Source organism: Mobula birostris, chromosome 6, assembly GCF_030028105.1.
Source record: "Mobula birostris isolate sMobBir1 chromosome 6, sMobBir1.hap1, whole genome shotgun sequence".
NCBI lineage: Eukaryota > Metazoa > Chordata > Chondrichthyes > Myliobatiformes > Myliobatidae > Mobula > Mobula birostris.
In genome coordinates, this window is record NC_092375.1 from 38,470,056 (window position 1) to 38,492,368 (window position 22,313).

The 22,313-nt window shown below is 42.8% G+C and overlaps 2 protein-coding genes and 1 long non-coding RNA gene across 6 annotated transcripts in view; 1 reads left to right on the top strand and 2 right to left on the bottom strand.

Moving 5' to 3' along the window:
* Positions 1-3,698, bottom strand: part of LOC140198957 (transgelin-3-like) — a 41,249-nt gene extending 37,551 nt beyond the window's left edge. The window contains exon 1 of the mRNA XM_072260265.1: positions 3,484-3,698. The gene's annotated coding sequence lies outside the window, so the exon portion shown is untranslated. The remainder of the gene's footprint in view (positions 1-3,483) is intronic.
* On the top strand, positions 845-21,842 carry LOC140198958 (uncharacterized). Its single transcript, XR_011886300.1, has 3 exons — positions 845-894; positions 9,972-10,021; positions 21,735-21,842. It is a non-coding gene; the product is annotated as an uncharacterized lncRNA (long non-coding RNA).
* LOC140198956 (capZ-interacting protein-like) overlaps positions 11,548-22,313 on the bottom strand; it is a 58,349-nt gene continuing 47,583 nt past the window's right edge. For 3 of the 4 annotated variants that reach the window (XM_072260262.1, XM_072260260.1, XM_072260261.1), the window contains exons 4-7: positions 21,773-21,850; positions 20,859-21,059; positions 17,985-18,518; positions 11,548-15,086 (exon numbers count right to left, since the gene is read on the bottom strand). In XM_072260262.1, the coding sequence (XP_072116363.1) occupies positions 15,060-15,086; positions 17,985-18,518; positions 20,859-21,059; positions 21,773-21,850 (840 nt within the window). In that variant the 3' untranslated portion in view covers positions 11,548-15,059. The remainder of the gene's footprint in view (positions 15,087-17,984; positions 18,519-20,858; positions 21,060-21,772; positions 21,851-22,313) is intronic. The other variant, XM_072260263.1, reaches the window with a different exon arrangement.

Here is a 22,313-nt window from a genome sequence, read left to right on the forward strand (position 1 = left end):
TCAGGTGCTTGAAATGGAGGGGGGTGGTGGAATGCATCTCCCAGTTCATTTCTGGCCCTGTGCCAACAATGGGGGAATGGCCCTGGAAATAGGTCTATTAAGGGAGTCAAGTGCCATCACAGATCATATCATCAAGTTTAATTGTCATTCAAACCATAGATGAATACTTCCGAATGAGACAGCCTTCCTCTGGGGCCAAGGTGCAAAAACATACACATGCATTCAAAATAAGGAGAAAGGAAAAATAAGATAGTCACGTAAGAAAACAAATTCTTAGTCCAAGTATCTTATGGTCTCTGAGCAACAAGTCCGACAAATTGGTATTTCCTGGCAGCCCGGCCTGTAATTCCACTGATCCAACACTGGAGGGCAGCACCAGCAGGAACGGCCACCCGCAACCGAGCCTGGATGCCACAAACCTGAGGACTGAGGCCTAGTCCTAGCTACCACCAAGGCAACACTGCTGTTTCACTGCCTGCCTCTGCCCACCAAACAAGGGAAGCAGGCCTGCGGCAATCAATGTCCAAAACGGTCTTGCGATGGCAAAAGAAATGTCCAATGTAAGTCACTCGTGGTTTCACTATATGCTGCCTTCGCGCCAGCTCTAAAGGCTGATTTATACTTCTGCGTAGTAGCTTATGCCGTAGCCTACGCCGTTGTGAGCATTTATACTTGTGCGTTCGTGTGTCTGCATCGCTCTGCAATTCACCGCCAAAACGCTAGTTGGCAGTGGGGTTCCTATGTCACTGTGTTGAGTTTCTTCATGTTGAAACTCAACACGAAGAAACTCAAGCTTTAAACAATGGCGACTGAAACCGAAGGAGGGTGAATTTTCTGTGCTTGTCCAGCCACTGGAAGAGGAAATGCATTTCAAATATTTTCGGATGTCAGCAGGTAAGTTTGACAATTTGGTTCATCATCTCTAACCATTTATTTCGCATCAGTGTACGCACAGTGTACTCAGAGACTGGCAATCACCATTCGAGTTTTAGCTTCAGGTGGAAGTCAACAGGCTGTAGCAGCTAGCTACAAACTGGCGTCAAGCACAGGGTCCTCCATAATTTCAGAGGTCTGTAAAGCTTTATGGAAAGCATTGCAGCCAGAGTTCCTTCCCTGCCCTTCAGTCGCCCAATGGGAAGCTATTGCAGTGTAGGAGGAAATGCGATGCTACCAAGCGGACCAATCACAGTTGTTGCGGTCTGCGTCACCGCGATGCGTGGTTACATTCTTGGGGAGGTGCACGTCAGGCTACGGCGTAGGGTACACGGCTACACCATACTTACGGTGTAGATTTGACGCAGAAGTATAAATTGGCCTTTAGGCACCAACTCCGGTGCCTTTGAGTAGCAGGCAGCAGCATGGTCTGCAGCCAGGTCAGCTCTTCCAAACCCAATCTAACTTCTCCTGTGGTGGCCCGGCTCAAATCCCCAGCTCAATCAACCAACTCGCCTTTTCCAAACTGCCGGCTCGCTCTGACGACACCCCGGCCGGCTACTCCGAACAATGAGCATTTCTCTGATGCGGTGGACCAGCTGTACAGGTAGTTATTAGACTCACGAATAGTCTTACTATGTATAAAAATACATTTAACAAGGAAAAAAGCAGCTTTGGTCGGCCCCCGAGAAGCCGCTGTGTGACGTTATACGCGTCGCCATCTTACCAGAATAGATTCAGAAAAGGGAGAACTTACATGGACAAGTCAGGGTAAGCGAACGTGTACAACCCCTAGAGTTTACAATATGGCCCATATAGCTACAGCAGCCCCGATAAACAGGGATTGGAGCAAGGAAGGTTTGTGTGGGCTAATCTGTCAGCAGTTCACAGGCGTATGGACCAGACACAAACAAGACTGTGGGCAGGTGAGAATAGGCCCAATTAAAATAGAAGGGAAATGCACAACAATACCCCATAAAGGCTGACACACTGGTAGCTGTTTGTAGTAAAGCAATTGAAACAACAGGGTTTACTGAAGGAGACTTCTTTGATCACACACTTATAGCAAGTAAAGAAACCAGATGAATCCTACTGGTTGACAATAGATTACACTGCGCTCGATAAGACTACACCACAATGGCATATCATTGTGGCCAGTGCAGGCACAATCCTACTGGTCTCTCCCCAGCACGTAAAATATTCACGGTCCTAGACATTGCCAATGGATTCTGGGGGTTGTCATTAGCTCCCAAGTCCCAGGATCCAATTTGTGTTCACCTTAGAACAGGGGTTCACAACCATTTTTATGCCATGGACCAATACCATTAAGCAAGTAGTCCATGTCCCCAGGTTGGGAAGTCCTGCCTTAGAGGGACAACAATAGGCATGGACTAGGCTATGACAGAGTTTGCACAGCAACCCTGCCATCTTCCATAAAGTCATGGCACAGACCTTGGGCAAACTTGACTTGACGCCATGCCGCAGTACTGTTCTACAATACGTAGATCATTTGTTAATTACCTCGCAGGACGGAGTACGCCACTGTGGGGCAATAGTGAGTGTTTTTGAAGTATTGCAACTCCAGGGATTTAAAATCAGCCCACGCAAGGTCCAAATATGAAAGCAAATAGTGAAGGACCTGGGACATGTTATCTCACAGGGTGGAAAGGTCAAGCCAGCTGGCAGGTCAACAATTAGTTCCGTGCCCCGTCCAGTCAATGTGAGGGGAGTGGGGAAGGTACAGGGACCGTTCACGCCAGGCTTGCAGCACTGGTGGCTCAAAGGAGAGGGAAATCCCCTCTGGAGGAAGTGAAGTGGAGATCAGTAGAAGAGAAGGCCTTCACCAATATTTAGAAAGCCCTCGTTCTTGCACCTGCTTTAGGATTACCAGATGTGACTTGTCCCTTTCACAACGGCTCTATAAAGCAGAAGTAGCTCAGGACTACAGGGACACAAAAAGATCTGTAGCATACTATTCAGCAATACAGACTCCCGATGTGGCCGAACTCCCCCGGTGTGCCGCAGCCTCGGACTGTGCGGGTTTGTGAGCCCGCAGTAACACCGGGGTAGCTCATGTTACAGGCTTCACACGCCACTGTGAGCTCCTCAATACTGGGAGGCCGAGAGCAGTCACAGACAGGCAGAGGGAAGCGTTGGAGGCCAGACTCATCCCGGAAGACAAATCAGTGACCAAAACGAGAAACACCGGAGAGACCTCAGACGTGCTATCCGAGGTGAGGCACGAGAGTGTCAAGGGGAAGTAGAGCAGGAGGAAGATACTGATGTAAAGGACACTCTGCTGGAAGGGGAAGTGGAGAAGAGATTTTATAGATAGGTCCTGGAGGTACATAAACAGGAAGCTGTGGACTGGGTGGGTCGTGGTGACAATGGCAGGAGAGGAATTAGCAGCAGGAACACTGCCAGCCGGAAGGGTGCTCAGCTCAGGTGGCAGAACTAGCGGGTTGAATAGAAGCACTACACAATAGCCGAGGGAGGAGCGTGAACATATGCACAGACAGCAGGTAGGGTTTTGGAGTGGTGCCCAATTACCTGATGGCATCGGCGCGGAGGTGGTTCGTAACCTGAACAGGCACAGGTATTCAGCACGGGCATCGAATGCAAGAACTGCTGGAAGCTGCGAAGTTGCCTGCACGGGTGGCAGTGATTAGCGTGAAGGCTCATCAGAGAGTGGAGAGTAAAGAGCAGAAAGAGAATGAGTGGGCAGACCTCAGGTCAAAAAGAGCAGAAGAAAAACGTGAGCCAACAGAAATCGCGGGTGCAGAAAGAAACCTACTGAAGTCAGTCTGGTAAAACTCTATGGGGACGCAGAGGCGGAGAAGGAGAAGTGGCGAAGAGGAGGAGCAAACGAGGGACCAGATGGTAGCTGAGTGCACGGGGAAGGGGTAACTGTAGTCTCAGCATGTATTAGGCAGATTCTGCTGAAGTTACATCACGAGGCGATGCATTGGGGAAGGCACAGTATGGCCGTCACCCTCCACCAGTCACACTCATGGCTAGGGATGGGAAGGGATGTGGAGAAATTTTATTTGGACATGTACCGTTTGTGCCCAGTATGACTCTGGCAGAGAAATAAAGGTGCGGCTGGCAAACCAGCCACAACTGAGGGGACCCTGGGGCAACATTCAGATGGACGTCATGGGGCCCCTGCTAAGAGGGGAACTACTGTCCGTTGATCCTGGATCCCTTCACCCGGTGGGTAGAGGCTTTCCCAACTGATTGTACTGTCAGCACGGTGGCACAAATTTTAGTTCAGGAAATCCTCCCTAGCTGAGGAACCCTAGCCCAGGTGGATTCCCATCAAGGAGCACATTTCACAGGAAAAGTGATGAAAACAATGTCTCAACAGTTAAGGACTTGACAACGATTCCACGCTCAGAGCTCAGGAACAGTAGAAAGGATGAACCGGACAATCAAAACTGCCTTAGCTAAAGCTATAACAGAGGCAGGAAAGAGGTGGGTTGATATATTGCCAGAAATCCTAATGAGATTGCGAGCAACCCCAGACCTCACTCTGGGCATTAACCCCTATGAAAGCACAAGCAATGCCACTCCCTTATGGAGTGATCATGGGTTACTGTGAACCTGGAACCTTTTAGGATAAAATGACCCGGTATGAAAGGACTTCTACATCCAGCTTAAAGTGTTGAAGGACTGAGCAACACATTGCTGATCAGAGAGAGCCAGAGGGAGAGAAGATACTCCTTCCACTGCTAGGAGGCCAAGCCATGGTAAGAGCTGCCTGAAAAGGCAGAGTTCACTCCCAGGTAGTGCTTCTGACAAATGCCACTTGTGTTACGTACCTACATATCCAGCAGGGCAGCCAGTGGAAACACTGGACACAGGTTAAACCGTATGGCTCACCTTGTCGTCACCCTCACAGCCACAAGTGGTCAAGTCCACCCATCAACAGTGCCATTACAGAGAATCTTTAGTGATGAACATTGACCTGCTGCGTCACCTGACCACACCTGATGAAAGTAGACCCACAGGTGAAAGAGAACGAAAACATGAATCCAGAAGAGAGAGAGAGAGAGAGAGAGAGAGGGAGAGAGAGTCACTGACTCGAGAATAAATTATAATGGTAATTACACTTTGTAATGAAAGCTGGTGCTTGGGGGTAGATGATTAGCTATATAGATTGGAATAGAAAGGTATTGGCAAAAATAAATGGGAAGGGATCCAAGTTAAAACAGAGACATCAAGTTCCCAACCTTGATGGTGTGGGAGGTCGAGAAAGAGAAGAAAATGCATTCGAGGTAGCCATCAGAGTGGACACAAAGGAGCTGGGCCCTTTCAGTGGTCGAGTCAGTGACCGCAAGGACAGTCCGCACACAAGGGAAAACCTGCAGATGCTGGAAATCCGAGCAACACACGCAAAGTGCTGGAGATACTCAGCACGCCAGGCAGCATCTATGGAAAAAAAGTACTGTCGACATTTCGGGCTGAAACCCTTCGGCAGGACTGATGAAAAAAGGCTGAGGAGTAGTTCTGAAGTGGGGGGGGGGGAGAGAGAAACGCCTGGTGATAGGTGAAACTTGGAGAGGCAGGGATGAAGCAAAGAGCTAGGAGGTTGATTGGTGAAAGACACAGAAGGCCATGGAAGAAAGAGGGAAGGAGGGGGAGCACCAGAGGGAGGCAATGGGTGGGCAAGGAGATAAGGTGAGAGAGGGAAAGGGGGCTGGAGAATAGTGAAGGGGAGGGGGGGTGGAGGCATTACTGGAAGTTTGAGAAATCGATGTTCATGCCATCAAGTTGAAGGCTGCCCAAACGGAATACAAGATGTTGTTTTTCCAACCTATGTGTGGCCTTACCCGACAGTGGAGGAGGCCATGGATGGACATATCGGAATGAGAATAGGAAGTGGAATTAAAATGGGTGGCCACTGGGAGATCCCACTTGTTCTGGTGGACAGAGCATAGGTGCTCAGCAAAACGGTCTCCCAATTGACGTCAGGTCACACCGATATTCAAGAGGCCACACCGGGAGCACTAAACACAGTACATGACCCCAACAAACTCCCAGGTGAAGTGTCACCTCACCTGGAAGGACTGTTTGGGGCCCTGAATGGTAGTGAGGGAGGAGGTGTAGGGGCAAGTGAAGCATTAGTTCTGCTGATCCCTGCAGAAAGCAGAAAGTGAGTGGGAGGGCATGGTTGGAAAGATGCGTTTGGTGATGGGATCCAGTTGGAAGTGGCGAACGTTTTGGAGAATTATGTGCTGGACGTGAAGGCTGGTGGGTGGTCGGTGAGGACAAGAGGAACCCTATCCCTGCTAGACAGCTTATCCACCAATGTCTATTATAAACCAACAGACTCTCACAGCTACCTGGACTATACCTCATCCCACCCTGCTACTCGTAAAAACGCCATCCCCTTCTCTCAATTCTTCCATCTCTGCTGCACCTGCTCTCGGAATGAGGCTTTTCATTCTAGAACAAAGGAGATGTCCTTCTTTTTCAAAGAAAGGGGCTTCCCTTCCTCCACCATCAACGCTGCCCTCAACCGCATCTCTTCCATTTCATGCACGCCTGCTCTTACCCCATCCTCCTGCCACATTACCAGCTACCAGCCTCCAGTCCAGTACGTAATTCTCCGAAACTTCCACCACCTCCAACTGGATCCCACCACCATACACATCTTTCCCAACCCCCCCATTTTCTGCTTTCAGCAGGGTTTACTCCCTGCGTGACTCCCTTGTCTATTCGTCCCTTCCCACTGATCTCCCTCCTGGCACTTATCCTTGCAAGCAGAACAAGTGCTACACCTGCCCCTACACCCCTACACCTGCTTCCTCACTACCATTCAGGGTCCCAAAACAGTCCTTCCAGGTGAGGCGAACTTCACCTGGGAGTCTGTTGGGGTCATATACTGTGTTTGGCGCTCCTGGTGTGGCCACCTGTATATCAGTGAGACCCGACATCAATTGGGAGACCGTTTTGCCAAGCATCCATGCTCCATCTTCCAGAACAAGTGGGATCTCCCAGTGGCCACCCATTTTACTTCCACTTCCCATTCCCATTCCGATATGTCCATCCGTGGCCTCCTCCACTGTCGGGATAAGGTCACACTTAGGTTGGAGGAACAACACCTTATATTCTGTTTCAGTAGCGTCCAACCTGATAGCACGAACATCGATTTCTCAAACTTCCAGTAATGCCTCCCCCACCATTTCCCATCCCCTTGTCCCTCTCTCATGTTAGCTCCTTGCCCACCCATCACCTCTGGTGCTCCCCCCACTTCCTTCTTTCTTCCATGGCCTTCGGCCTCTTTCACCAATCAACCTCCTAGCTCTTTGCTTCATCCCTCCCCCTCTAGGTTTCACCTATCGCCTGGTGTTTCTCTCTCCCCTCCCCCTCCTTTCAAATCTACTCCTCAGCTTTTTTTCTCCAGTCCTGCCAAAGGGTTTCGTCCTGAAATGTTGACTGTACATTTTCCATTGATGCCTCCTGGCCTGCTGAATTCCTCCAACATTTTGTGTGTGTTTTGAAAGGACAGCCAAGAGGAGATGCCATTAGGTTGAGGTCCTTGGAGCCATTCAAATAGAGATCATCCCAAACCTTCCTGTAGATCGATCAAAAGGACTGAGATTGTCAAGATTTTTGACAATCTACCATCATGCCATGAACTGTTGCCTGTGAAACTGAATCAAAGTTACCCTGACGTGCCCCTGCCCACAGGATAACTATTACTATTAGGTAGTGAAGGGGCGAAGATAAGGGATTAGAAGTGAAGGGCATTTTCACTGCCCGGCTTAATCAGATCCTCCTTAAAGTTTCGCCATCCTGGGACAAATTTCTCTCAAGGGTCCAAGCGGAAGGTATGTTAGGGTATTCTGGAGTTATATGGATATAGCAGATATTAATTCAAACAAAAATCAGCCTTCTATTCTTATTGTAAATGTAAATTAAGTCCAGGACATTTACAATTAGCCTTCAGTTCTTTTTGTAAATTACAAGTGGTAAATTGAAGTTAAACTGGCCCACAGGCTAAGAATTTGCACATTAAGCCTAACATTAAGACAAGGGGGTTATGTTAATTGGCTTGCATCGAACCAGGTAATACAGCTAAGTTACTTGCACCAATGTGACTTAAATTCAAGCTGGCAGGTCAGACGGATGTTGTTACTTTGCCTATACCTTTGATATATTTGATATGCTATCAATTGGGTTTTGTATACTTACAATATTTGTGTATTCAGTGACAGTTCTGACATCATTAATTTTGGGTGTCTGGTTCTCTGTTGTCAGAAATTTTTCAAAATATTTATGTTAATTAGTTTCTCCCAAAGGCATTTGGACCTTCAGAGGTGTCTTATCAATTACATGTTTCCTTTGTTTATCTCAAAAGGAAACTTTCGTCGATCCAAACAATGTCATTGTAACTATTAAGATTGTATTGAATCACCTGCTATTACCTTTGATCTTAAGGGTATAAAAGTGTGATGTACCTTTGGGTTTGTGAGCCTCTATCAAGAGTATCTCCAGAATGATGCCTGCTTGTTGTGATGAATAAAGACTTCTATATCACCAGCTTTAGTGACTCTCCAGTGAATTCAATCACAATCACAACAATTACAAAGTGACTTTTTCCCCCTCTGTATCTCTTCTATCTCTACTACCAACCAGAAAGAGAAGCTGGAGCAAGCCATTTATTCTCTCTTGGCTCACCACCATTCAATAAGGTCATGGCTGATCTTTCAACTTCAGTGTCTCTTTCCCACTTTCAAAGGACAGCCCTTGGTCCCCTAAATATCTAATCAATCTCTTTGTTGAATATACTCAACTCAGCAGAGTCATCCTGGGTAGAGAATTTAAAGGTTCACCATGCTCTGAGCGAAGGAATTTCTTCCCACTTCTGTCTGAATGGCCGATCCCATTTTTTTGAGACATCCCAGGGGAGCATCAACCCTACTTTTATCATATTAAACTTTTGGATAATTCAGTGAGAGCAAATCCTTAATTTTTTCTAAACTCAGAGAGCCTACACAAATTTGCTTAGCTTCTTCTCAAGGATGAACCCACCATCTCAGGAATTAAATCTGGTGAACCTACACTGCACTCTCTCAAACGCAACAGTATCCTTCCTTAGAGGAGTAAACCTGTTCAGTCTCATAAGCACCCCAGATATTTGGAGCTAATTGTCTCTGTACCTTTACACAAATCCCCCTGCAATAGAGACCCATGTATCTATCTTCTTCTCCTTCCTGTGCCTTGCGCGTTACACGCTTGGGCAATTATGACTTTCCACATCGAACAATCCCATGCAGCGTCAATGATATCTCACACACTTAGATCTGTTAGTTCTTTCACAGTGTCCATATATTTTCTTCTTTGCCTTCCTCTTCCGCGTTTCCCAGGCATACGGCCTTGTAAAGTAAGGAATTCTATTTCTCCCTTTCTGATGACATGGCACAGGAATTTAAGTTTCCTCTCATTTAATGTTCTCATTAAAGATCTTTTTGTATGGGCATGTTGGATTACTGTCTCATTAGTTACCCTATCTCTATATGATATTTTCAGCATTCTTCCAAGAAACCACATTTCTGTTGCTTCTAAGTTTCTTTGGAATTCTGGTGTTATAGTCCATGTTTCGGAAGCATACAGCAAGATTGACCAGATGTAACATTTTAGTAGCCTAAGCCTTCTTGTCATAGAAATGTGTCTGTTGGTAAAAACGGGTTTCATTTTTTGGAAGTTGGTTTTGACAATGGCAACTCTTCATTTTATTCCTACTTTACTTCTAGCATCTTGTGATATAAAGCTACCAAGGTAATTAAAGCTGGTCTTTTGTTCAATCTCTTGGTTACCGATGTACAATTGGTAGTTGGAAGTATCCTGCTGTTTTGATATTACCATACATTTGTTTTCTTACAGTTGACGGTTAGACCAAAATCTGCACTTGTTTGTACTACTTTGTCTAGGAGGATTTGTAGGTCTTCTGCAGCACTTGCTATTAGGGTGGTATCATCTGCATATCTTACATCGTTGATGTTAACACCTCCAATTTTTATCCCATCTAGGTCTTCTTTTTCTCTGAGAATCATTTCACTACAGATATTAAACAATTCCGGTGAGGCAACGCATCCCTGTCTAATTCCTCTTTGAATTTTAGTCCAACTGCTTATATTATCATCAATTTTTACCGCTGTTGTTTGGTTCCAATATAAATTTTGAGGCAGTTGTTGGTCCCTTCCATCAATGTTTAGTTTAGTGAGAATTTGAAATAATTTTTCATGTTGCACTTTGTCGAATGCTTTAGTGAAATCAATACCTATAACTTTCCTAAATGCTTGTTTTCAGTTTTCCCAATCAAGAGCATCCCAGATTACCAGCACCTTTAATTTCGATATCCCTGAAACAAAGTTGCAAAACATTGGAAAGACTCAACAAGTTTTAGAAATCTTTTGGCACATTGGATTTCATACATCAGATTATTTCCCAAAGCTCAGGTCCTCAAGTCCCGGCAACATCCTTGTATTTTTTCTCTGTACTCTTTCAATCTTATTGATATCTTTCCTGTACGTAGGTGACCAGAATGGCACACAGTACTCCAAACTAGGCTTCGCCAATGTCTTATACAAAGTTCAGCATAATATCCCACCTCCTACACTCAATACCCTGATTTATGTGCCAAAAAAACTTTCTATGACCCTAGCTACATGTGGCGCCACTTTCAGGGAATTATGGATCTTTATTCCCATATGTTGCCTGACTTGTTGAGTCTTTCCAGTGTTTTGTGACTTTGTTTCAGGTATAATTGAATTAAGGATACTGGTAATTTGGGATACTCTTGAGTTTTATCTCCGTGACCTTTTTCCTCAACCATCTTTGGGGGTATTAGGTGACCTCAGGTAGAGTTTCAAAAAAGCAGAGCAACAAAATGTTATGGTATGTTCAAGACATGACATACGCTTCAATTTGGTAATCATTTTTACTTTAGCCAAATGCAAAATAATTCTTTGTCATATATGATGAAAATAACTGAAACAAACTAATAAACTTTTATCAGTAAAATTCAGTCCATTTGAAAAGGCAGAACAAGACGCAGACATTTCATTTCCTACAGTCCAAAATGTTGACTAGAAATAGCATGTGGAAAACATGACAAACTAGATCCTGTGTTAATACAGATGAATGATTAAGCAAAGGCCTTTCCCCTTTTTTAATTTGTAGTAGTTGGGGTCCTAACTCAAAAGGCAAACTTTTCTTTAGAGTGGATCGTTACAAATTACACAATGTAACATCTGTAGAAATAGTTGCAGAGTGGAAATTGCAAAACCTAGTGGAAGTTGGGTGGCAAAATTTGGAAACCAGGCTGTGCAGATTCGAACAGTTTAGAGCAAATCCAATATTCTACCAAAAGTTTTGGGCATCAGAAATTGGTGGTTTCAACTTCCACATCTTCTGTCTTACTCAATAATTGTGGAAGATATACATCTTGGATTTCACAAGGAAATATCTTATTGTCATCATAACTTATAAGCACAAGTACAGAAAAATGCAAAAAAAACACTCTCTCCTAAAATATAGATATTTCAGAGATAGAAGAAACATTTGCTTTGAAAAGAAGGTTGAAATCTTGATTCATAATTTTTCATCATGCTTTTATTTTGTTAAAAGCATACAAAACCAGCAGTTGTCATAAATCTTATCAAAATAGTAGAAAGCACACTCTTTACTCCAAGTTCAATATACTGCAATATATAAACACTTTATAAATTTATTGCTTGAAACTCTTATATAATACAGTATTAATTGCAAAGTATTGCATTAATTGGTGCAGTAGTAAATCTAATGTTCTCATTGTGAGTCACCATCTCACTAAAAGCACTATTATTCGAATAAAAGCACATTATCTGGCATGATCAAGGGACATACTTTCTTAGTACCATGGTACAAGAACACATTGTTGGTGGTAGTCATCCATTTCTGATTACTTCCATTAGTCTGGCCACCAATGCAGTAATCCAATAACACCACTATCCCACTGGAGCCAAATGATATGCCCTTTACAAGGAATATCTAATTATCAACATCCAATTTCAGTGACAGTGGAAAAAAAATGCCTTAAGTAGCTGTGCATGATACACAAGATTTTTTTTCAGATTTTTCAATAATCTGCTTTGAAAATATGCAAACTATTAAGAGTTTTATAGGATATAAGCAAATAGTTCATGTTAACCAATCACATAAAATGCAGGTTTTCAATTCTAGCTTGTGACAAAATTATAAAACAAAATTCCTATTAAATCAGTATCCATACCCAATGATACATTTAGAATAGCTCATTTTCTGTTGCATAAGCAGTTACCCAGTTGTCTCGATAAAACCAGTCTTTCCTGCTGATGGTTTCTAATTCTGTTTCTCAAACTTACTCTTCTTGATTTAAAAGTTGAGATTCTACTTGGGAAGATAGATGTTCTTTATTTAAACGAGCATGTGAGACACCATCCAAAATATCTTGCCACAATAAATTAAAACCATCAATTTGCAACAGTGATGTAGAGGAGATTATTTAGTGAAGGACTGGTTAATTAGTTGTAAGTTATGATAACTCACAAAAATACAGTAGATTACTTGTAGACACCAATGGAAAAAAGTCTTCCAAATAGGAATAATATCTTGCGATGTGATTAGACTTTACAGCGGAAAATTTAAAGGATTGTTTCATCCCCAATGAATGTTCAAATGAAAAACTAGCATAAGTTCGAGTTTTAGATTTTGGCATGATGTTGCAATCCAGGCAGTCTTTTGCCATCATTTTAGCACAATTAATAGACTATTACACAGTTTATCCTTTCTACAGCACATTTCTCAAGTCACATTCACGGGATTGGGTGCTCTATGTTATTTGACCTCTTAAGCAGAAGAAAGTCAGAATGAAGCTACTGCTAGTAGCCTGCAACTGCCATATATATTTGCTAGTTTATTTTACTTGCTACATAATTATCTTGTCCCTCCACTTAAGATTTAAAAACAACTATTGACAGGACTGGAGCTCCATCACACTCCATGTGTTTATGGGAACCAGAACAGATCTGTAATACTGAAATGATAACAAAAACCTTGTATCCTTGGTCTTTGTGATAGAACTCAGGATGATGAACAGTGCACAACTACAATTGAAGAGTATAGGTACAAGTTCAAGGTAGTCACTACTTAGTGGAAAAAGCAGCAAATGTGAATTTCTAACATGTTCATTACATCCAAGTTTTGGTTTTGTGTAGGCAACATTTCTTATCAATAGAACAAGCCCTGATATAAACACTGTAAAGAAAGATGGTGAGCTAAGAGAACTACAAAAGAGTACACAATATGAGCAGTAGCCACATGCCAAGGAGACAAATCAGCATCAGCTGGTTCACAGCAGTGATAAAATAAAATGCAGCACCAGGGAGTTAACATACAGATCTGAGTCAGGGGTTAAACTCCCAAGTGTCGTGGAAAGCAGCAGATGCTGTGGGATAAAAGTTACGTCAGCAACGGGGTAAAGTCTGTGATTTTTATTCTATTTATAAAATCAACTATATCATAAAATGCTTGTGAGAGGCAGAATTTGGATGGAATGCTCTCAAACTCCTTTAGCAGTTGCAGAATTTCAACAAGTTGTAGGAAATATCTTACCAGAAAGATCATTCCCATATTTAAATTAGGCTGGAAGTAATGTACTTTGCTTCTTAAAAACACAAACAAAAGAACTAACTCAGCAATTAAGAATTACGCAAACATCATTTCAGTCACCTGCTGATATGCTCCATGAGAACTTAATGAACTGTTGAATGGCCCTTTTTCATTGCAAGTAGATTAAATTCTGCCTTCTGATATTAGGTTACCAGTAAGATCTCACAATATTAATTACAATTGTCGAATAATTAAGCCTTCATTCGATGAAGTGACTAACTTTGAGTGCCTTCTTTCTGGTCCTTGTTACAAGTGGAAACTTCATCACATTACCCTGGTTAAAGATGCACAAGCACTTCTGTGTTAGTGGTGAGCACAGAGGGGAAATGAATCTTTCAGGAGAACGGGAAATGTTTCCTGAGATTGGAGCAACATTGATGTCATATTCACACAGAAGTCTGCCCACCCTCTTGAAATGAAAACACTGAAGGGGAATGTACCTCTGAGAACATGTGAAATTACTCATTTATTAAACTAATTTGAGTGCTAGCTCAGTAAATGCTGATCTTAGAAAAATTTCTTTTCCCAAGACAGAATAATAGAAGAGGTAGGTTTGGAACTGCTCTCTAGGTAGATTTAGGAAGCTTTGGTTTCAATAGTGAGGCATTTAAAGACATCTTGTTAACAAAACATTTAGTAACTGAACTGTCGCCTTCACCTCTCACTACCTGACTAATTATGTCAGGTGGACAAATCAAAATGATTGCCCATTCATTCCCAGTGCTAATATGACAAACAGACATGATCCAGAAAACTTTTGCCAGAAATACAAGTTGTGGCACACTGACAGTCTCCCTGCTGGGTCTGAATGCTGAGATCACTACGGAACTCTAGTCAGGCAGTGGTTGCCGTCGTGTTTCAGTGGGAGCCTTTAACAAGTGGGGAAAACAAATCCCAGGATCTAAAAACCTCATCAGTTCTCAGGAAATGATTGACTTTTGTCCCATCCTTATCTTTCAATCTCAAGTCAAAGGAGTTGTCAATATTGATAGAACTGTCATGTAAACAGGTTTTGCTTTTATCAAGTCATCTTCATTATACATATGTAGTTACGAGCTAGTTGTACCTAGCATGTGTACATTTCCAACACTCATTTTTAAGACACAAACTTTTCTGAAAATGGAAATTCAAATCTTGTTGGATGACACCCCACGGTGAATTAAATATTGGAACCTTACTTTGTTGAGGCGATATGGAGAACTGATGGCAGGTGAACAAGTGTGACCCTTGACCATAAGAATAGACGTGGATGTACAGTAAAGTGATACAGGAATGCACACAAATCCAAGCAGATAAACACATGTTTAAGTTCTTTAAGAGTGATCTGTTTCCTTCCACTTGTAATGAGAAAGGGGAAAGAGAAATCAACTTGCTTCAAAGCCGAGAGGTTTCCAATAAACCCTTACTTGGTTGGAATCACATCCTCACTATTCAATTGCTCCGGAAGATACATCCTGCAAAAGAAATATTTTCTTTTAAAGGGGACTGTATTAAATACACATGACATTGAATCCCACTGGTTTAACCCAGATACTAGGACAGTTTACCCTGCCCAAATATCACTATGCACAACCAAATTCCAAAATTCTTTTTCACATCGAACTTCCTTTTTTGGATTTGTGATGGTTATACATGGGAAAACGCTTCCAATAAACAAAGCAATACAACTCTGCTTTAACCAGCATTATCAAGCTAGGCTCTAATTGCTCATTACGAACTGGCCCTCTTTACAGAATCCTACTGCTTGGTTTACCTCCTGTGTTATTGAGCAGAAAAGGACCATAGATCTTCAAAGAGCACGCTGAAGGCACTTACAGACAGTAAGCAACATGCTTCTGTAAGTTGCATGCTGCTGTTTGTTTAGATCGCTGTTGCCCTGTTTGCATTATGAAACATTCACGGAGGAAGCTGTCATGAGACAGGGAACTGGAGGGACATGAGAGGTAAGAAGGAGATTAACAGCTCCCCCACCCCCCCCCCCCAACTCACTTGCCATTCTGGTGGAGTAGGACCATGAAGTTATGGGCTTCTTGCCTTCAAGTAATGAACAGCACAGTGACACAGCCACACAGAGTCACAACCCCCCCAACTAGTTCCACTTGCTCAACATCCCTTCCTGATCTGGTTCCACTTAGCATTGACCTTACTAAGTAGGTTGTAGCATCTGACATCTGTCTCCACCCCCATCCTTCCTTTCCCACACCTGGCTTCATCTGCTTCTTTATCCCCCACTCCTACATCTTACCCAACTCTGGGTAAGTTGCCCCCCAACTCTGCCCCTTCACCTCCTGCAGCCATCTGCCCATCATCTCCCTCCTCAGCTGGTTTAACCTAGCAGCTGCCTCACTCCCCCTCCCACCTCTCTATACTGGCCTTCTCCCCTCAATAGGCCTGAGGCAGGCAGGGTCTCGACTATCCCTCTGCCTTCACAGACGCTGCCTGACTTGTTACGTTCCTCAGGCAGTTTTTTTTCCCTTCAGTTAGCGGAGCTGCTGTCTCACAGCTGTAACGTCCCACATTTGACCCAACATCTGGTACCGCTTGTGTGAAATATGCACATATCATGTCCATGTGGTTTCCCCAGGGTGATCTGGTTTCCTCCCATACTCCATAAGGCATGGGTTGGTAGGTTAGTTCTCCAACAAGTTGCTCCTTGTGTACGAGAGTTGTAGGATCTGAGGTGGAAGTGATGAAAATGTGTGGAGAATAGATAACAGGGAAAATAACTAGGCTAATGGAGTTGATTGGTGTGTCGAGCTAGAATCAATGGGCCCAAAATCCCTCCTAAGTTGTGTGAAAATCCTCCCAGAGGACCACACCCTTGCCATTGGGTTTGGAGGCTTGCGTGCCTCAATCAACCAGTGAGTTATGTTGTCTGGAGTCTGGGCTTTATGCTTTGGCTCTTGGTAGGGTCACCCATGCCAAATAGGTCAAAGAGTAGAGGCCAGACTAAGAGTGGTCCATCAGTCCTCCAGTTCATGGCTAAAAACTTTGACTGCCAAAGCAAAATTGTTACGAAAACAGCACTGAAGAATCCTTCTACATCTGAGTTCCAGTCACCATGCTAACAGAAGGAGAGGGTTTAGGGAAAAAAAACACAAGAATGTTAACTCAACTTTAGAGCTCAGGTTAAAAGGTAAGATTGGATGGGTTGGGACTGTTACCTTGGAGTAAAGGAGGCTGGGTAATCTATAGAAGTTTAGAAAATGATGAAGGGCATAGTTAGGTTGGATAGTCACAGTATTTCCCCCCAGTGAAGGGAGCCTAAAACTAGAAGGCATAGGTTTAAGGTGAGAGAGGAGAGGAAAGACAAAGGGAGTCTAAGAGGCAAGATTCACTCCCACACAGCAGAATGGTGAGTTTACTGAAAGAGATGCAAGAAGAGGTTGGCAGAGGCAGATGCAGTTACATTTAAAAGACATTTGGCCAGATACTGGGATAGGAAAGGTTTAGAGCAGGGTTTCCCATTCTTTTTTATGCCATGGACCAATGCCATTAAGGGGTCTGTGGACCTCAGGTTGGGAACCCCTGGATTAGAGGGATGAGGGATATATTCTGGCAAATGGGATTAGCTCAAGACAGCACCTTGGTCAACGTGGCCGAGTTAAACCGAAGAGTCTATTTCTGTACAAATAACTATGAATCTAAATTCGCCCTATGAACACATGAATTTCCCCAGGTGCTCCAGTTTCTTTCCACATCGCAATGATGTACTGATGCAGTAAATTGTCCCTCGTTTAAAGCGGCAGAAGAGGTGGGGGTAGCACTTGGTGTTTCTGATAGGAATGGCCCCTCACTCCTCAGAGACTCATTAGATCAAGAGCTGATGGACATGAAAGAATGAGAAACAAGTGCAAGAATGGAACTCTCACAAATACACCAAGAGCTGGCACAATCCTGATGGCCAAATGGCCTCTCTTTCTCTGTTGTAAGAGAATATGGAAATGTGAGATTATAGCAGCCCAATATGATGTGATTATACTGTAAAAGTAAAGAGTGATTTTACTAGCCTCTTTTTTTATTTTAATTGTAAACGAGAAAATAAAAGATCTACAAAATATTGGGAATCTGAATTTTAAAAGGGGACAGGAAATTTACCCAAGATAAATGAAATTTGAAAGAACTACAAGAAAGCCTAGAAGATTCAGCTGACCTGCAAGAAGTCCAATAATTGCATGTGTGCTAAAGGTCCAAATTTGCTGCCTCCCTCGTACTAGAATCCCCGCCAGAAGAAAATATTAAAATTCCTTGAACTAAAAGTGTTTGACTATTGCTAGCAAAGTTTTTTTGAGTTAAGAAATTGATCAGACATTGGAGAGATGTGACATGGTTCACAAAACCCTCTCACATACCTCAGCATTGGCAACCTGTTGCTCAATGTCTGTTGCATTTACCTCTTCAGTTTTCAGTTCTTCATTAGACATCTCAGAAACAACAGGTTCACTTTCTTCTGGGTTATGAACAATAGTATCAGAGGTCTCATTATCCTTATCTGCAGATTCCAGAGTAATCTTTGAATCAATATCATTGTCTTTGACATTCTCATCTTGTTTAGCAGTACATATTTCAGACTCCTGGCTTTGAGAAGTCAAGGGGTCACTGGGTATCTCGTGTTCTGGTTCTTCAGACGAATGGTCAGCTGAGAGGTGAGGTGAGGTATGAGCCTCTCCCTCTGCTGAGGAGTGGGCATTTCCATTTTGAACTTTATCAATAAAAACCTCATCATTCCCTTCCTCTGATGCTCCGCTTTGTTTGGGCTCCTCTTGCCTGGCTGAGTTGTCCAACTGCTCAGTTTCCGAAGAGCCAGAGTTCCCCACGTCATCAGTGACGGACCTTCTGAATCGTCTGCTGGGCGGGCGGCGCTTTATCGATAGACGAGCTCGATTCTAAAGGAGGCCAAACCAAAAACAATTGAAATGCATCCGGGCCAAATCCAGGATATGAAATGATGGGAATAAACAGATTGATAAATACTTATTGACTGCTTTCCAGTGTGGCATGAATCAGGTCTATGCCTCTCATCTCTAAGTTAGATCTGGTGTAGATTCAGTTCTTATTAAATGGAGAGATTAGGCTTCCCTGGAGTTTCAGATAATATAAACTTTTTAAAAATTAACCTTTATAATTTAAGGTTAATTTAAAAAACTAATTACATTTTAAAATATTTTCTAATATTAAGCATGAATTATTTGTAAACTGCAAGACAATTTTAACAACACAAATCAATTTTCTCCTCCCCTGTCAGATTGTTTCTTCTCCAGCCCTTTACCTTTCTGGCTTCACATATCACCTTCCAGCTGGTCCTCCTTCCCCCAACTTTCTATTCTGGCACCTTGGCCCTTCCTTTGCAGTCTGGATGAAGAGTCCTCACATTTACTTCCATAGGTGCTGCCTGACCTGCTAAGTTTCTTTAACATTTTGTGTGTTGCTCTGGATTTCCAGTGTCTGCAGATATCTCCTGTTAATAATTTTTAACATTTCGTTTCCCCCGATAGAGTGTGGCATTCACCATCCTGACACCCTGAGGCGCAGCTCAGCTGGTGCCAAAGCATTGCTAGGGACAGCACTTGCTGTTTCTGGCAGGAGTGGCCTCATTGAATAAGAGCTGACTACATCGACCCAGTTGCAACTTCAGTAAAACTGATGGCAGAAGGTGCAGTAGAATGGCAACTCGCTGTGAGTGAGACAGGCTGACTAAAACCAATCAGTTACTTCATGGTTCTCTCTGTGGAAAAACATTGCTTCCTCATTTCTGAAACACAGCTCCCTTAAAGCCAACATCCATTTAGCTATCCACCTTTCACTGATCCATATATACGAACATTCAGATCCTGTTCCTTGTCACATTGCTATCTAACAAGCTCACCTTAGTCAATTCAGATCAGAACCAGGGGACTACTAGAAGGCTCTAATCATCTGTGCTGCCATGAATTCAAGTTTTTTAAAGACATGACTAGTTTTGCTCAATATTTTCTGCACATTCTACTTCTGTTTCACAGCTCAGTGACCCTGCACATTTACAGCTCTAAGGTGAACAGCTTTGGCTTTGAAAGCAATGGATTTTGCTCAGCCTGATCAGCTGGTAATGCCAATTACAAACCTTCCATGAGTAATGAAGTGGATTCCAGACATTCAACACTGATTCTGGTTAACTGGGACACATCGGGATATTTTGGCCCAATTAAGCGGCTGCTCTAATTAGCTAAAGTTTTATGGAAATAGTTAAAAATGTATAAAAAGACAAACTACAGTTTAACTGAGTAACAAATTATGCATATAAATGAAATACAGAAATTAGCACACTACCAAAACTACGACAGTACTATAAAACTAATAGTTATCGGAGGAATTCAGTGTACATTGCTGTGTTCTTTGACTGACTATGAATGAACAAAATCAGCACAGGCACCTTCATAAAATGCTTTTGATAATTTGTATATTTTAACATTATAATTTAATAATATCTTCCAAATATTAAATTCTCATTGTAATATTCAAGATGATTGTCAAGATCCTCTAACTCTTTATAGTACCTAGCTTGTTGAAGTAGTGAAATCGTTTCATTTTCACTCACAGCCACTTCTGGCATCTCCACGCCCGAATGCTTGAAGCCACAGCGAGCAAAACTGTTCCAAACAGTCTTGCTGCTTATTTCTTGCCAGCTATCAGTGATAAAAATCACTGGTTTTTGGACACAAACATTCACAACTGACGCTACTTAAGAACTGCTCAAGCAGTGTACTGTCTCACAGTCTGGCAAGTGCACACGACTGACACTAATTAGAAACCGTTTGGCAACAGACTCCTGTCCTACTTAAGTGACACAGTGTCCCAAATAAACAAAGGGAATCCTGGTTACTTTCTCGATTAGCTTTTGTTCTTTAAGAGTTGTCCCAAGTAAGTGGCCGCCCCGATTAACGGATGGCCCAATTAACCAGAATCCACTGTTTTTTTAAAATCACACATAGGATGATAGCAATTTGGAACTCCTCTTCAAACAGCGATTGATGCTAGGTCAATGGCTAATTTTAAAATGGATACTGTAAACTAAAAATATTAAGGGACACAAGAGAAAAGAGAGTGTACCAGTAGGTGCACCGATCAGCCATTGAACGGCACACAATACTTGAGGGGTTAATCAGTGATCTTCCACCCCTCCCCCCAACCCCCAAGTACAAGAAAAGAGTCCAATGAATTCAACTCTCAGCCTGGTGCTCTGAATTTACCTTGTGCAAACTCTGCAAAGTTTCTGCCTCTCTGGGTTGGTCAGCTGTAGCTGGAGTTCCATCTGATTCACTGGATACTGAGCGTGTTCCAGGGCTTTCAGGAGTAGAAGCAGGACTAGCAAAAGGCGAGGCGGAAGGTTTTAAAGGGCTCTTTGGACCACCTCCAGGCATGAGAGCAGCCGGGGAGAGATGTAAGGTAGCCTAAATATTGAAGGAGATAAAGGTTATGGTACATTTTCTCTCCAAGTTCTTTCCTTTACCTCTCCACTAGCAATCTGAACATGGCCCTCCAAATCTCTCTATTTCTCTATAGTTTCTCATCACCGAGGAACGAAAAGCTAAGTTCATCTTGCAATGAACGGGATTAGAGTGTTGTTAAAAACCTGAATGGTCAATATTAGAAAAATCATATGGCTGTTGGTTTTCCTGCTCACGTTAAATTTTAAGAGATGTGCAGTTGTTAACTGAAACCAAGTCTGCTGATTAGACATCACATAGCAGTTCACCGTCTGAATGCATCATATTTTCTTAGTTCTGAATATTTGCAAATTATAACATCAAGTTTAAGTATTCAGTATACAATTAAATATTTAGCAAGTTGCCAAGTGAAAAAGTTTTTAAGGCTGCAAACAAGCACACAAATTTAATTTGTTTTAAGGCAGTTCATATTGCTTTTGGAAGAGAACAAAATTTTCAGAATGCCTTCTCCTTGTGGATGACATCTCTCATAAATCTTGTTCATTAAAAGGACCCACCAGTCAAAATAGAAACCTAGTGATGCTAATGAACCCATTATATTGTCATTATCATGTTTCTGTTGTTTCTGCTGCCTGTTGTTTTATCGTGTAACTGTGCTACATATCATTTACCCCGCAGACAATGTACGCCAGTTGCAAATATTCCCAGAAACACACCTGGAGCTTTTCGATGCGAGGAGAGGAATTTTTCACTTTCAACTTCGGATGATGACAGGCTTCATTAACTGGTTGCTTCTGTGTACGTAAAGTTATAAAATAAGTTGAGAAGCATTTAATACTTTGACTATTTCAATTCATTTTGGAGCAGTTTTGGCAAATAAAGCAGATCCTACAGTAAGACCTTGACACTATTTAGGCATAGGTCAAGCTATTTTCATGAAAGTGATGTGTCAAACATTAACCTTTTCAGAATATTAAGAGTCAAACCATCTATTTTCTGCCACTGAGACTCACTGCCAATATCCTGGGGTTTTCCAGTGACCCAAGCTCAACTGGATCAGCCACATACGTACATACTGCAGTGACAAGGGGAGGTTGGGAGACGTTTATAAAATGTACCATAGATATTTACCCAAACTACTCTGACACTTCCCAAAATCCTGTCCTTTTACATTTTCAGGTCAAGGGCAGCAGGCAGATGGGATACCAGATACTGCATATTCCCCTTCAAGGGTCCTGAAAGAGGTAGTGTTAGAGA